General features: G+C 38.8%; 1 protein-coding gene across 1 annotated transcript; it reads right to left on the bottom strand.

Moving 5' to 3' along the window:
- Positions 1-209: 209 nt before the first annotated feature.
- Positions 210-4,643, bottom strand: LOC113298019 (splicing factor 3B subunit 1-like). Its single transcript, XM_026546657.1, has 2 exons — positions 4,475-4,643; positions 210-4,363 (listed from the first exon to the last, which is right to left on the bottom strand). Exon 2 carries the CDS (start codon positions 4,347-4,349, stop codon positions 504-506), a length of 3,846 nt encoding a protein of 1,281 aa, XP_026402442.1. The 5' UTR covers positions 4,350-4,363; positions 4,475-4,643; the 3' UTR covers positions 210-503.
- Between the last annotated feature and the right edge of the window lie 10,119 nt (positions 4,644-14,762).

Below are 14,762 nucleotides of genomic sequence, written 5' to 3'. Positions count from 1 at the left end.
CATAGTATCCTGCAGACAACATTCATATACACACAACGAAGAAATGTCCGCGAGTTAAACTATGTGGTGGGAGCATAAAACACTAACTTTAACTTGCCAACATGGGGATCTCCTCACTGGCCTTCTTACAAACAAGTGTATGTAGTCATCTTTCATATATCCTTTCCGTATACACGATCTTTCCAATAAAAAATAACAAAAAATCAGAATTGCCGTAAAAAGACTTGCACCATTTAAGGTTGGACAGGATGCTCAAAAGTTGTACAACGCAAGATCAACAGACGATCTACAACCATTCAGTTAATTGAGAATCATAAAACAAAACTACTAAGATTAAGAAAGCAAGTAGAAATGTCTGGTACACAAAAGATTGCTGCAAATCTGCTTGAATCAGCAGTTCCATTCGTATCAAAAAAATACTAAAACGTAAAAACATCCCTGTTCTGCAGAGTCAGTTGTAGCTTTAGCATATTGGTCGCATGGCAAGCAGGAACTACAATTTCTCATACAAACATCACCAACTCCGGCCTGCTAAATACGTTGCTCTCCTCATCCTCCAACACCGGGTACGCAGCTACAAGGGCATCCTGCGCTCCAATGTACAGCGAGTTGTAAATCTTCCAATACACCTCCCTGACCTTCCGTGCTGGATGAAAAAGTCCCTGCAAACAGTAATTCAAAATTGCAGCAGCCCCTAAGGCAACTCTCATTCCTTCAATTGCTTCCATTACAGCATTAATAACATGGGGAGAAGTCTCAAATATATTCGGCCAGACATAATTCAGAAGATGAACTAAAGCATCTTCACAGCCTAACCCCGCCACGCCTAAAGCCATGTGCTTTACAGCGGAGGCCGCCGTTTGCCTGTGAACCAGATCCCTATCCATTAACGCATCTTCAAGAAGAGGAGTCACAGCATATATATAATCCTTCCCCATCTCGCCAATATACTCGAACAAGAACGAAAGTGATTTTAAAACGCCATTCTGCACATTCAGCTCTGGCACACGATACTCATTCATAAGAGCTGGCAGAACTGTGAATGGAGAACAAGTTTCCGCAACTATTGCAATAGCTACAGTTGTGCATACACGGTTCTGACGCTCCTGCACTTTGAGGTTGTTCAACAATGTTGCCAGGACATCTTGGGGTCCAATGGCTTTCGCGATGTATCCAAATGTGTTGACAGTAGCCCTTCGAATTCCTTTCTTGTGGGCTTTTAGCATTTCAAGAAGCTCAAAACATATTCTCATCCACTCCCTCGCAGGAACGAATTCAGCTCCACGATCGGCAATCCTACCAACAAGATCAATGCAGTTCTCTTGAACTTTTTCATGTCGGTTCTTCAAAATAGGAGTCAATCGAGGAAGCAGATCTTTGATTGGCGGTGTCATCTTTGTCATTCCTATAACATTCACAATTGCCTTCAGAGCTCCTAAAATGGATCCCAGAACTTCAGGGTACTCTTCTCCCAAGTACTCGTACAAGACAACACCGAGATGACCCATCAGCTGCTCTTCTTGGCATTGCTTCATCACAACAGCAATCCTAGAAATGAGATCTGCTGCTTGTTGTCTAACCTTCGCACTCTTGTTGTTCAAACGCCATTTAATGGTACCACATATCTGAGGAAGATAGGGTTTCACTCTCTGCCCCAGGGCATTCACAACAGCCCCAAATCCATTCAACATAACATTAGCATCGTCACTAGTTTGCTCCTGGAAAGCGTACAGTATACCATCAATAAGAAGTTCTTCCAAGCGTGCATCGATATCAGATGCACCCAAGTTCGCAACCACCTTCTCAATAGTTTCCATCACCATTCTTCTGTAAGGTTCACTCTCATCTTTAAGATCCTCAACGATTCTTCCCACTATATCAGCAACACCAACCTTGTTTGCGATCTCCACGGTGGTTTCCACTAGCTGCCTATAGTTTCTACGGTCCAACGCCATTCTTCTCACCCAAAAGTTCTTGAAAAACTCCGGAAGAATATCACTTCTGATATAATCAGCTTCAACACCTTCTGTACTAACACACTGCTTCACGACTTTGAGCACAATTTTCTTCATTTCTTCATCAGGAGACTGGAACTCACGGATCAATATGAACATCACTTCCTTGGTATAGTAACTAGCATATATCGCATCCATGAGGGGAATGATAAAACCAATTGCTTTCAAGAAGGCAGCCAAAACCTTACCCCTGTGTGATCTGATACCCTTCCACAAAGGCTTCAGGACAGAATCAAAACTTTCAATACCATAGGGAGCAGAAGCTTCAGCCAGGGCAGCCAACGACAGCGCAGTAATGGTCCTGACCTTCTGGTTTTCATCAACAAGACCATGTTCTATGATTTCCACAAGAGACTTCAAATGGGGAAGTACTGCGCAACCAATTAAGATAGCAATCTGCTGAACAATCTTGATACCAGTGTGCCGAGCTTGCCAAGATTTCTTACTCTGACAGACAGCTTTCAAGAAAGGAAGCAGCGCTGGAATTCCCAGAGCAGAAGCAACAACACTGAAAGCCCTTGCAGTTGTGTTCCTCACGTACTCATCAATGTTATCAATATCGGGCCTCATTGCAGCAATCATAGTAGCCAAACCAGCAGCTTTACTTAGGTTGGAAATAATTTCTCTTCCCTCAACACGAGCATAATAGTCCTCATCGATCAGAAGAGGCTCAATCACCACAAGGATTTTGTGAACGAAAGGTCTAACAAGCTCATCCAACTTGTACAAAACTCTATCAATAACCTTAACTAGAAGATGTCGTTCTTGATCTTCCAACGTCGGTTGCATAAGTAATGGCAATATCCTGTTAAAGAGTGGGCCTGCACCAAACTCACGCGCTTTATCAGTCAACTGTCTCAATGCAGTTTTCCTCTGCGGGGGTGTTCCATTCTTGACCTTTAGCAGTAGTTTCATGATTTTCCTCTCTTTCTGCTCGTCAGGCGACAACGTTTCTTCATCAACTTCACTCAGCAATGGTGCAAAATACTGCATATCCTCTGGTTTCATCTCTGGCAACCCTCCAGCTGCTTCTTTTGGAACATCAAATTGCTGGCCACGGTTCTCTTCTGGGATATGATAAAGTGGGGTACCCAACGGAGTGGGAGTTTGAAGAAGCTTCCTGGCCGGAGTTCTTATCGGAACGTAAGATGCTGGAGGATCCAAAATTTTGTACCCTTCTTGTGGAAACATTGAATCAAGTTCCTCATCGCTTAATGGCCTATTTCTCTCTTCAATATCCTTCTCCCATCTCATCAAATTGTACTGTTCAGGTGTGATTGCTTGGCGAATAGCCCCAGGAGTTGGGGTAGCCAGCTCAACACCTCCAAGAGGTGTAACTCCTGGAGTGTACGGACCAGCTGGAGTTGCACCGAGCATTGGAGTGGCACTGCCAATGGTCAAAGGAGTCTCGTCCCATCTCGATCTTTGACGTTTGGGAGTCGGAGTAGCAAGACCGGCAAGTTTAGGTGTAGAATCCCAAGTCATACCCGAGGGAGTAGCAGCAGGAGTTACACCTGCAGATGGAGTAGCATCTGCAACCCGACCAGGGGTTGGTGTTTCATCCCACCTATTCCTTCTAGATAGCGAAGGAGTTGCATCTCCAATCCTTCCTGGAGTAGGTGTTGCATCCCATCTTCCAATCCCTGGAGTTGAATCTGGCATATCCCAGTCAGACGAAGAAGTCTTGGCTTTCTTACTAGCAGCATCAACATCCTGATTTTGATCCCACCTATTCCTTCTTTTAGGTACAGGAGCAGGTACCTCATCTCTTTCTCTCTCTTCAACCTTCCTACCACCGCCTCTCTCCTTGTCCTCTTCTTCTTCCTTCTTCTTCTTAGCAATTTCTCTCAAAGTCTCTTCTCTCTCTCTTTTCAAAGATTCTTCCTTCATAATTTCAGCATAAGTCCTGACAGATGGATCAGGAGTTTTATCTCCCAATGCAAAAGCATCAACTCGATCAGGTGAGAGCACTTGGTTCAATCTTCTCCTTCTATACTCATCTTCTCTATCAATAATTCTTCTAGATGTTTCATTCAACCCCGAGCCATTGTTATTATTATTATTATTATTACTATTATGCTCTTCAGCACTTCTTGCAATATCTTTCATTAATGATTGAGGTGCAGTATAAGAAGCTAATCTTCTAGGAACATCAGATAAACTGGGATCTACAGTTTCTTCTTCTTCAGTTACAGCAATTGAACTTTCATAACCTTCGTATCGATTTCCAGTACTGTCATAAAATTCAGTATCAAAAGTAACTGTTGAGAGAGAAGCAATTTGTTGCTCCATCCTCTTCCTCTCTTCTTGGGTTTTAGCTATCTCGGGATCCATGTTTGTACAAAACCCTAAATCGCAAAAATTAAAATCAAAATTAAAACCCTAAAAAGACTTGAAAATATAATGGTTATTCAGAAAAGAGATGTAAAATAGATTGATTCGAAGAGAGGATAACTGACCTTGGTAGATAAATATCCAGAGACTTTCTATGTCTCTCTTCTTCTGCAGGTTCTCCTCGCGAAGGAAACTGTAAAAAAAAAACGAGGATCGAGAGACGTACAGGGGTTAGTCGTGGGAGAGTTTGAGAGATTTAAATGTATTTAAATCTCTAGGGATTTAGAGGGAATGTGAGAGAGTCTAGTTAATTTGGGGGTTTAACCCAAACTCCCCAGAAATCTCTTGTTTTTTGAGAGATTTTGTTCAAGCACAAAAACATCAGGAAACTCCCTCAAACTCCCCCAAATTATAAACTCCCTATGACTCTAGTGTTTTACGACTAACAGGGAGTTTAAAAGATTCTAATCAAATCTCTCACCACTAACAGAGAGTTTAAGGGATTTTGAGGTAGTTTTAGAAACTCCCTATAAATCTCTCACAACTAACAGAGATTTTAAAAGATTTTGACAAACTCTCTCACGACTAACAGTGGATTTGCTAACTCCATTAAAATCTCTCAAACTCTCCCACGACTAACCCCCTGGTAAATTAATTTAACAAGACTAGGGAATGACCCGTGCCGAAACGGCACGGGCTATTTCACAGGGTAATTGGCCTAGGTCAATGACTCGATCATACCTCTTGATGGTTCATACTCCTTCCGTCCCAAAATAATTGAGCTAATTATAGTTTGCACAATTATTGAGGCAAGGAGAAAAGGGAAGTATATTTAAGTATTTTTTACAATTATACCCTTATGGATAATAACTACTAAAACTTAGAAATGATTTATCTCTTAAACTATATCACGGTTTTTCGTAAACTTTATATATATGCTATTGAAAAGCATTTTAAAACACATATGTAACGAACAAAAACATGACTATCAAATTATACATATTTCTTATAGTAACAATAATCAATTAAAAGGATAGTTTTAGAGACTTCATTGGGATTGTGAAGCCACACCGATACTACTTTATCGTAGTTGTGTGATCTGATCTTGCATCTTCTATCGTACGAGTACAATCTTTGATTGGCTTGAGAACGTGAGAGTTCTCCGATAGGCAAGATAAAAAGTCACAAACATCTTCGTCTCACTATTTGTGATTCCTCGACAAACCGCTTGTGTAGTCAAGAAGGATTGTTCAGAGGTGATTGATTAATCTAGGCTGTTCTTCGGGAATATAAGACCGGATTATCAATTGGTTCCTGTTCACCTTGATTTATCAAAAGAAGGAACAAAACTAGGATTTTGGTGTGGGAGACAAATTTATCCTTTGATAAACTTTTCTGTATAAGACAGATTTGTTTATTATCAAGCCTGCGATTTTGGGCCGTAGCAACTCTTAGTTGTGAGTGAGATCAGCTAAGGGAATCAAGTACGCAGTGTCCTGCTGGGATCAGAGGAGTAGGAGTACAATTGTACCTTGGATCGGTGGGAGACTGATTGGGGTTCAACTATAGTCCAGTCCGAAGTTAGCTTGTAGTAGGCTAGTGTATGTAGCGGCTTAATACAGTGTGTATTCAATCTGGACTAGGTCCCGGGGTTTTTCTGCATTTGCGGTTTCCTCGTTAACAAAATTTTTGGTGCTTGTGTTATTCCTTTTCCGCATTATATTTTATATAATTGAAATAATACAGGTTGTGCGTTAAGATCATCAACTTCTCTAATCCAACCCTTGGTTGTTGATTGATATTGATTGATCCTTGGACATTGGTCTTTGGTACCGCCCAAGTTATTCCTTGTATTTGATAAAGACTCGCTATTGATTTTAGCTTGAGTAAAAATCAAATCAAGAGAGAGATATTAACTCCTTGAGATGCTTTTATCTAGATTGAGTCTGACTGTCTAGTTGATTCTCTAGCAAAGTATTTCGGAGTTAGTCCATACAGATTGCTAAGCGAAATTTTGGGTGGTGTTGTTAGACCCCCGCTTTTTCAATTGGTATCAGAGCAGGCAAACACGGTAAACCTAATAAGTTTGTGTTTGTTCGTTCCATATAAATTTCCCTATGGGAAATTTCTTTGGAAAACTTGCTCTTGGCATCTGTAACGCACGCCGGAATTCCTTAAAGATTGTTCAGAGATTGTTATGGTTAAAACCTCTGGGTTCTCATGATAATCTTACTTCATCTAAAAGGGGAGATTTAGATGTTAAGAAGCAATCTGAAGGAAAAATAAAAAGAAGGAAAAATTGGGAAAACGTTCAAGGATATGGAACCTCACTAGATTAACTCTTGATCTCTATGAGGAATACTATCATGATGGATCAATTGATAAAGATATGTTAAAAACGTTCGAAGGCGTTTTGAAATTCTTAGAGAAACTTAAGCCTGTTAAGTCTAAGAATCATTCCGAAAAGGGTTTCGTATGTGTTCAATCTGATAATGTTGTACAACCCAGGAATCGGAAGAATCCTTCTTCTAGCCAGAATAAACGAAGGATAGGAAGCTCTAACTGCCCTGACTATCATCATTATTTTGATTATACTACAGGGACTGCTCAGACTTGTCAACCAGACGTATCGATGAGAACTCCTCTGCGCATTATGCCTCTTGGTAACAAGGTTGGCGTCTACCCCATTTGTACATATCTTGAAGTGGGGCAAGAAATGGTTTGAGTTGTGTACAGTTGTGTTGTGCTTAGTTAGCTTTCTATCGCTTATGTTTTCTTTCACATGTATGTTGGTTGCATACCTTAATGTGGAAAGGGCTAAGAAAATCCGATAAGCCTTTGTGGGTCACGGTTCTTGTTCAGCCCAAGCCCGTGAATGAGGAATATATATGTGGTCCGCGAACCTTCTCCTTCCTCATCTTCCGTCCGCGTACGTGAACTAGGGTTTATGCTTCTCCACCATTAAAGCTTCTTTGAAGAAATCAAAAGGAAGGGTGTTTTGAGATTCTCTTCAAGTAAGTAATCTCCTCTTGTGTATCTCTTTATAATGATTTCTAGGAGCATGAAAAGGAATTCTAAAAGCTCAAAATCCTCTAGCTCGAATCCTCCCTGTGATCAAAACTCTCTTAGAATTAGGTTTGTGGATGATTCTTGTTCTAGAATGTTTGATAAGATTGCTTCAAAAGGTTTCATTCTATGAAAGAAATTAGATTTCTCTAGTGGACATGAAGAGGAATTGGTATGCTTTAGAAAATTCAAGCTTGGAAATATCTTTAATGGTCTTGGTCAAGGATTTGATTCTCTTACAAGGATTTTCTATGCCAACATTCATGATGTTGATTACAACAAAATGAAATTCAAATCCATGATTTGTAGAAAAAGTATTTTTGTTGATAGAGAGTTAATTTCAAGGGTTATCGAAATACCGTTAGGAGACGTACGGTTACCTAGACCAAGTGATGAACGTCCATCGTATGATGATATCTCTATTGGACTTTGTGGAAAGAAGGTTGTTTGGAGTCAAGGGAAGTTTCCTACTAATGATCTTAGTATTGCTTTAGTGGTGTTTGGAAAACTCGGTATCTCTAACCTTTGTCCCTCCACAATTGAGAATTCTTGGTGGAGTTATGAATTTGCGTAATTAGTCTACTTCCTTGAATCCGGTAATACAAATCTTGACATTTGTGGTTTTATCATCTTTCGAATGATGACGATGACCTCTCACATCAAGATGTTGGGCTATCCTTGTTTGACTAGCCAAATTTGTCGTGATCGTGGACTTGATTTTATTGGAAGTTCTCTTGGAGTTCCAAAACTTGTTCGTCCATGTACCTTTCGGCGTATAAGGGAAATTGTTCGCAAGAGACAAAGAGGTACTCTTCTTGATATTGAAGACCCTACCACCTTGAGGCTTATTCAAAAGGTTTACAAAGGTGTGTGCAAGGTTAATGCAAGAGTGAAGTGCTTAAAAGATCAAGTGTCGTTAATTGGAACCAAGTGTCCCGAACTCAAGGAAGAGTTGGATTCAATTCAAGCCTCTTGGAAATTGTCTGGTGATGAAGGTGATGAGTAATGCATCTTCTTATATTCCTAGTATGTCTTCTTTTTGGTTTAGTTGGAAGAATAACTAGTGCCTTGAATAGCGAAGGTTGTGACTACACATAGCTATTTTGTTTTCATCTTCTTATGTTATATTTTAGGTTTATTGGTTTTAAATTCTAAAAATATTTGGAGGATGATGTTATTGCAGTGGTTTGATAAATTGCAATATTTTTATGGGATATGTATTGTTTGCGTCCGTGAACTTGAAGGTCCCATATTTTGTCAAAAGTAAAGTCGTTCATGAATCGGTATTCGTATTGATGAAATGACGAATGGACTTTTGACATATACAAAAGTTATGCCTATGCAGTCATTTATTTGATGGAAAATAGGATGAAATCTTTTGTGTAACAAGGATAAAGTCTATTATGTCGTTATGATGGAAAATAGAATAGATCCTTGTATGATTATCAACGGTATTGATCTTCAATTATCCATTTTATTATGTTTTACCGTGAAGGCTCCATTGTGTGTCTTATGTTGAGCACCTTACAACTAAGTAGATTTACCTTGGCTTTGTTGGTTGTTCCATAAGATGCTATATGTCGAGCTTTAGGAACTAAATTAATCAACTAGTTTGGTTATTTAGTTTGTACTCCATAAGTTTTCTTTCTTATGTTAAGTACATGTACGGTTAAGGTTGTCATATTTTATGATGAACTTAGTCGGGGTTTCATAAGTTCTCTTATGTTGAGCCCAAAATAATTAAATTGATTACTTTGGTGATTAGTTTGGTTATTTGTATTCCAATTGGATTAATTATAGGCTCTCTTGTAATTAATCTAGTTGAGTTTTCATATATTCCACAAGTTCTTGTGTTGAGTATATGAAAGGCTACACTATTATGTTCTATTGGTTAATGTAGTCATATATTCCGTAAGGTTTTCCTTATGTTGAGTATTTGAACGGTTAAGTTAGTCATCTCCGTATGATTGACTTAGTCGTATCTCCATGAGTTTACTTATGTTGAGCACTTTCAATTAAATTGATCACTTTTGTGGTTTGATTTAGTTGCGTATTCCAATTAAATTAATCATGGGTTTTTTTGTGATTAATTTGGTTGAGTTTTGGATATAGAAAATCATTTCTATGGTTTTTGGTGTCCAATTAAAAATCCTTCTTTTCTTTCGAAATTAAGGTTGCTCTTGTTGTTCTCTCGGGAATGACATCAAATGGGGGAGAGTTCTTGTGCTTAATGGTAATATCTTGCGGGGAGTGCGGTTGTGGAATTTTATAGGGGTTAGCTTGTATCTTAAAACTCCTTGATGAATGTTGTTAGCTTCGGCTATAAGATTGCATCTAAATTAAGATGATGTGTTTTCTTTCTTTTGGTCATGAAATGTCTCTTGTGGAAATTTCATTATCATCCCATTCTTGTACCTTTGCCAATTTTATTGACAAAAAAGGGGAGAAATATTGTAGTTCACACTACAAATACATATGGTTTTCGGATCATTGTGTAAGGGGGAGTGGTTTCCATGATCGAGATGGAGTATTGACTAAGGGGGGGTGATACATATCACCATAGTATTATTGTTAAAGTCGTGATGCAATTGGACTTTGATGTTACATAATAGTACTATGACACTGTATAATAATGATCGAGAATCTCGATTTCAATCATTGTTATAGCTACGGATCTTCAGAAACAATGGTGCTAAACTTACAACCTTTGGGATCATTGGAGTACTTGGAAGGACGAAGATTTCAAGGAACGTTGAAGATTAGACTATGGAATAGGATCCACTAAAGTTTATCTTTTTTTTGTATTCCATATGTATTAATAGTTTTGTCACTAAAATTGACAAAGGGGGAGATTGTTAGAGCATAGCTCGGTCGACCTCACATGCGTTGATATATCAAGCATGTTTGTCAATGTTAGTGATCAAAACTATAAGTCTTGATTTCTAGTCTATTATAGCTAAGTCTCGAAGTAGGATAAAAAAGTGTAGTTGAGCTCAAGGACTTCATGGCGATTCATCATACAACAACGAAGATCTATACAAGGAACCGTGGAACTTCATCAACAAAAAGGTATGTGGAGATTTGAACTTATCTATCACTCAAAAGTCTATCTATTTTATCTCCTACTTCTTATGAGACAAAAAGTCGTATGCTATATAGACTGGATCATACACATTTGACATTTCGAGCTGAGTATTCATTGCTTATCTTTTCTTGAAATCATGTGTTGGTAAAGCGTTTCTCTTTGATCAAGTTTATCTTCACCTAGTGACGCAAGTCATGAAAAGTTTCAATTACTTTGATAATTGCTCTGACGTGAATCGGTCTGTGAATAACGGCTACATAGCGTCCTCTGAGAATGTCTCAAATATTGGAATTAGAGTTTAGATTACATAACCATGTATTCCTTGAACCGAAGTTTTCGAACTTTGTTGATCAAGAGAAATCGGAAGGATTGTGGAATTGGCTTGCCAAGTCCGCGAACCCAGTCCGCGATTTGTCGGAAGTTCTCGACCGAGAATTTCTGCTGGGATTTTCCAATTACTCGTTTGTGTGCTTAGTCCGTGAACTCAGTCCGCGAACTGGCGGAAGTTCTCTTCCCGAGAATTTCTGCTGAGTTTGGAAAACTCCGCCGGTTTACTTAAGTCCGCGAACTTGTTTGTGAGCTTAAGAGGTTATGATCTAAAGATGTGCTCTGAACATGAAAATTAAATTACTAAGGAATGCTTTATGCAAACCGTGGTTATAAGTTCATGAGCCGATTTTGTGAATCGAATCATCTTTGTTTCAATTGTGTCTTGTGTAGTTACATAAGATCTCATAGCAATTGAACAACTCTCTAACTAGTTCATTTGAGTCAATTGAACTAGTTATGGTGAAGAAGAACATGGTTAATATGAAATGCTCATATGGTTGACCTTTTGGGTTACTATGTTGAACCAACATACACGTACACGTTTGGGAAAGGTTTTCACGAACCCAGTAAATGTTTACTCAAGTGTGTGTGACAAGCTATGTTTTTCGATCTAACGGTTGAGAAATATTAGCTTGAATCTAAATCAGGTTTTCATCTAACGATGAATATGGATTGCTTTGTAACTAAGGCAAAACCCTGATTTGAAGGCTATATAAAGGAGACATCTAGCATTGTGCAAAACTAATCCCCACACGTCTGTGTGATACTAGTGCGCCCGCTTGAGTCGATCTCCATTAACCTTTGATTTTATTCTCTAAAATCAGGTTAACGACTTAAAGACTTCATTGGGATTGTGAAGCCAGACCGATACCACTTTATCGTAGTTGTGTGATCGGATCTTGCATCTTCTATCGTACGAGTACAATCTTTGATTGGTTTGAAAACGTGAGAGTTCTCCGATATGCAAGATAAAGAAGTCACAAACATCTTCGTCTCACTGTTTGTGATTCCTCGACAAACCGCTTGTATAGTCAAGAAGGATTGTTGAGAGGTGATTGATTAATCTCGGTTGTTCTTCCGGAATATAAGACCGGATTATCAATTGGTTCATGTTCACCTTGATTTATCAAAAGACGAAACAAAACTAGGGTTTTTCTGTGGGAGACGGGTTTATCCTTTGATAGACTTTTCTGTGTGAGACAGATTTGTTTATTATCAAGCCTGCGATTTCGGGTCGTAGCAACTCTTAGTTGTGGGTGAGATCAGCTAAGGGAATCAAGTACGCAGTGTCCTGCTGGGATCAGAGGCGTAGGAGTACAACTGTACCTTGGATCGGTGGGAGACTGATTGGGGGTTTAACTATAATCCAGTACGAAGTTAGCTTGTACTAGGCTAGTGTCTGTAGCGGCTTAATACAGTGTGTATTCAATCTGGACTAGGTCCCGGGGGTTTTCTGCATTTGCGGTTTCCTCGTTAACAAAACTTCTGGTGTCTGTGTTATTTCTTTTCCGCATTATATTTTATATAATTGAAATAATACAGGTTGTGCGTTAAGATCATCAACTTCTCTAATCCAACCCTTGGTTGTTGATTGATATTGATTGATCCTTGGACATTGGTCTTTGGTACCGTCCAAGTTATTCATTGTATTTGATAAAGACTTGCTATTGATTTTAGCTTGAGTAAAAATCAAATCAAGAGAGAGATATTAACTCCTTGAGATACTTTTATCTAGATTGAATCTGACTGTCTAGTTGATTCTCTAGCAAAGTATTTCGGAGTAAGTCCATACAGATTGCTAAGCGAAATTTTGGGTGGTGTTGTTAGACCCCCGCTTTTTCACAAAGGAATGAAGTTCTGTATTGGGTGTTAAAATTCTTAAACTTTGTTTGTCCCACCAGGATTATTATGGCTAGACTCAAAGTTTTTGTCGCAGCAATCTTATACATGGGTCAAGCTGTAGATAAGGGGTTCGAGATACTTGCATGCAGTGAAGTAGTTACCCTCTTAACAGTGGGAATATGTTTGCAACAACTCCTACACATGAAGGGTTGTTACATGGAATTGGGCATGAAGATTCATATTCAAGTCTCAACTGGTAATGAAGAAGATATGTTCCAGGGGGCTTATACAGTCGATTGCATTGCGGTTTTGATGTTAAATGTTACTACAATGGAACCATGACCAGGCTTGGGCCTAATGTTCGCGTGAGAAAGATCAATGGGTTGTGAGTTTCGGCTTGAAGTCTTTCAGCGTCTCATTCATGTTTACAACAGCGCACGATGCAACCACAGCCACATTGTCTCTCCTTAGGCGAGCTCAGTTCTTATTTTTCATCCTTGAGGACGAGGATGATTTGAAGGAGTGGGTATTTGTCATGAACCTACATGAGGCAGACCATCTTGGTTATGAGCCATCCCTATCTAGTTATGCGCTAGGCGCCGTTAGTAGTCATTCATGTGAGTGGCTCGTGCTTTGCACGAGCGTAATATGTGATCCAACTTACATATATGCACTGTTGTACGCCTTTGAGGGGTAGCTAATGAATTATGTAAAACTTTATCTTCTTCCCTAAATCTCTCTGCTACTTCTTCTCTAGCAATGTCTTCTTATTATCCTTATAATTCGTCTGATTCTTCTCCAAACCCTCTATATACCTCTATCTATCACAATTTATCTCTATCCTTAGAGATCCCAACTATCACTGATGATCCAATTGTAGTGAAGACCACTACAACGATTTTGCAAGGCAAATATATGGTCTTACAAATAAACTCAAGAACAAAAAAGGATGTACTCAATCATTGAAAGATGCATGACAATAAGGGAACTTCGATCTTGCCTCCCCAATTACATATTATTCGGTTTTGAAATTTCTTTCTCTTCAAAAAATACATATTACGATTAAGCCGCATACTCCTTGACCATAAAAAAATCATGCAATGGTTACAACAAATGGCTGCCAAAGAGGCTGACGATTCTGGAGGTGACTTATCTGCCAAAGAGACTTCACAACATAAGAGTATATATATGGTCTTACAAACCAAGAGATATATTTTTTGAAGTAAAATTTCAATAACATATATTCCAATAAGTAAAAAATGAGTCCGAGAAAGTACATATTTTTTAAATCGGAAATGGGGGGAGGAAATAAAGAATCATGGGGTGAACTCATTTTTGTAATTTAGGATATTAAACGTGTATATACTCCCTTTAAAATTATTTGTAGTATATATTTTTCTGAATTTTATATGGCGATAACGCGTATAATTTTGGAAAGCATTTTTGATTTAATGAAGTGCGTTAACAACATTAGTTGTTTACCCGATATAACAAAGAAAACAAAACATGGGATATTCCTACGATATCTTTGACCAAGCCGGTTTAACATACATCGAACTAGAAGGAGTTGATAAATATTCGGGACATATTTTATACGATATTAAAAATGAACCAACATCAAGGCACGTGCTGTTACAGCACGGGTTAAGGGCTAGTGAACATGTATAAATAGAAGAATGTATTTCTTCAACCACACACATTCCCTCATTCCCAACTTTTTTTTTCGTGAAATTTTTAGCTTAAGAGTATCAACATGTCAAACATGATTAGCTGCATCCCCATGATAGACGCATTTATGTGTCTAATGTATCTCAATTGTATATAGTGTTAGTGCTCGATTCTATACTTATTTGGTTATTTTATTTATTTGTAGGTGTTTTTAGAAGAATAAGGTTTTGCGGCGAAATTGGCTGAAAATGCGGCGTTTGGACCTCCGTTGATAGAGTACCGGAAGCACCTCAGAAATACCCCGGAGGAACCCCGAAAAAGTGCGGAAAATGTCCCGGAAAACTCATTATACGGACCCTCGATTTTGGATAAGGGGTAACCTAATTACTAAGGGGTGACCCATTTCCAGGCATCTGCTAAAG

The sequence above is a fragment of the Papaver somniferum genome, chromosome 7 (genome assembly GCF_003573695.1).
Source record: "Papaver somniferum cultivar HN1 chromosome 7, ASM357369v1, whole genome shotgun sequence".
Lineage (NCBI taxonomy): Eukaryota > Viridiplantae > Streptophyta > Magnoliopsida > Ranunculales > Papaveraceae > Papaver > Papaver somniferum.
Note: the sequence above shows the minus strand (reverse complement) of the source record. Positions and strands in the feature narration are given on the sequence as shown.

Coding starts and splice junctions, on each gene's coding strand:
- LOC113298019 (XM_026546657.1), bottom strand. CDS start 4,349: ATGGATCCCGAGATAGCTAAAACCCAAGAAGAGAGGAAGAGGATGGAG.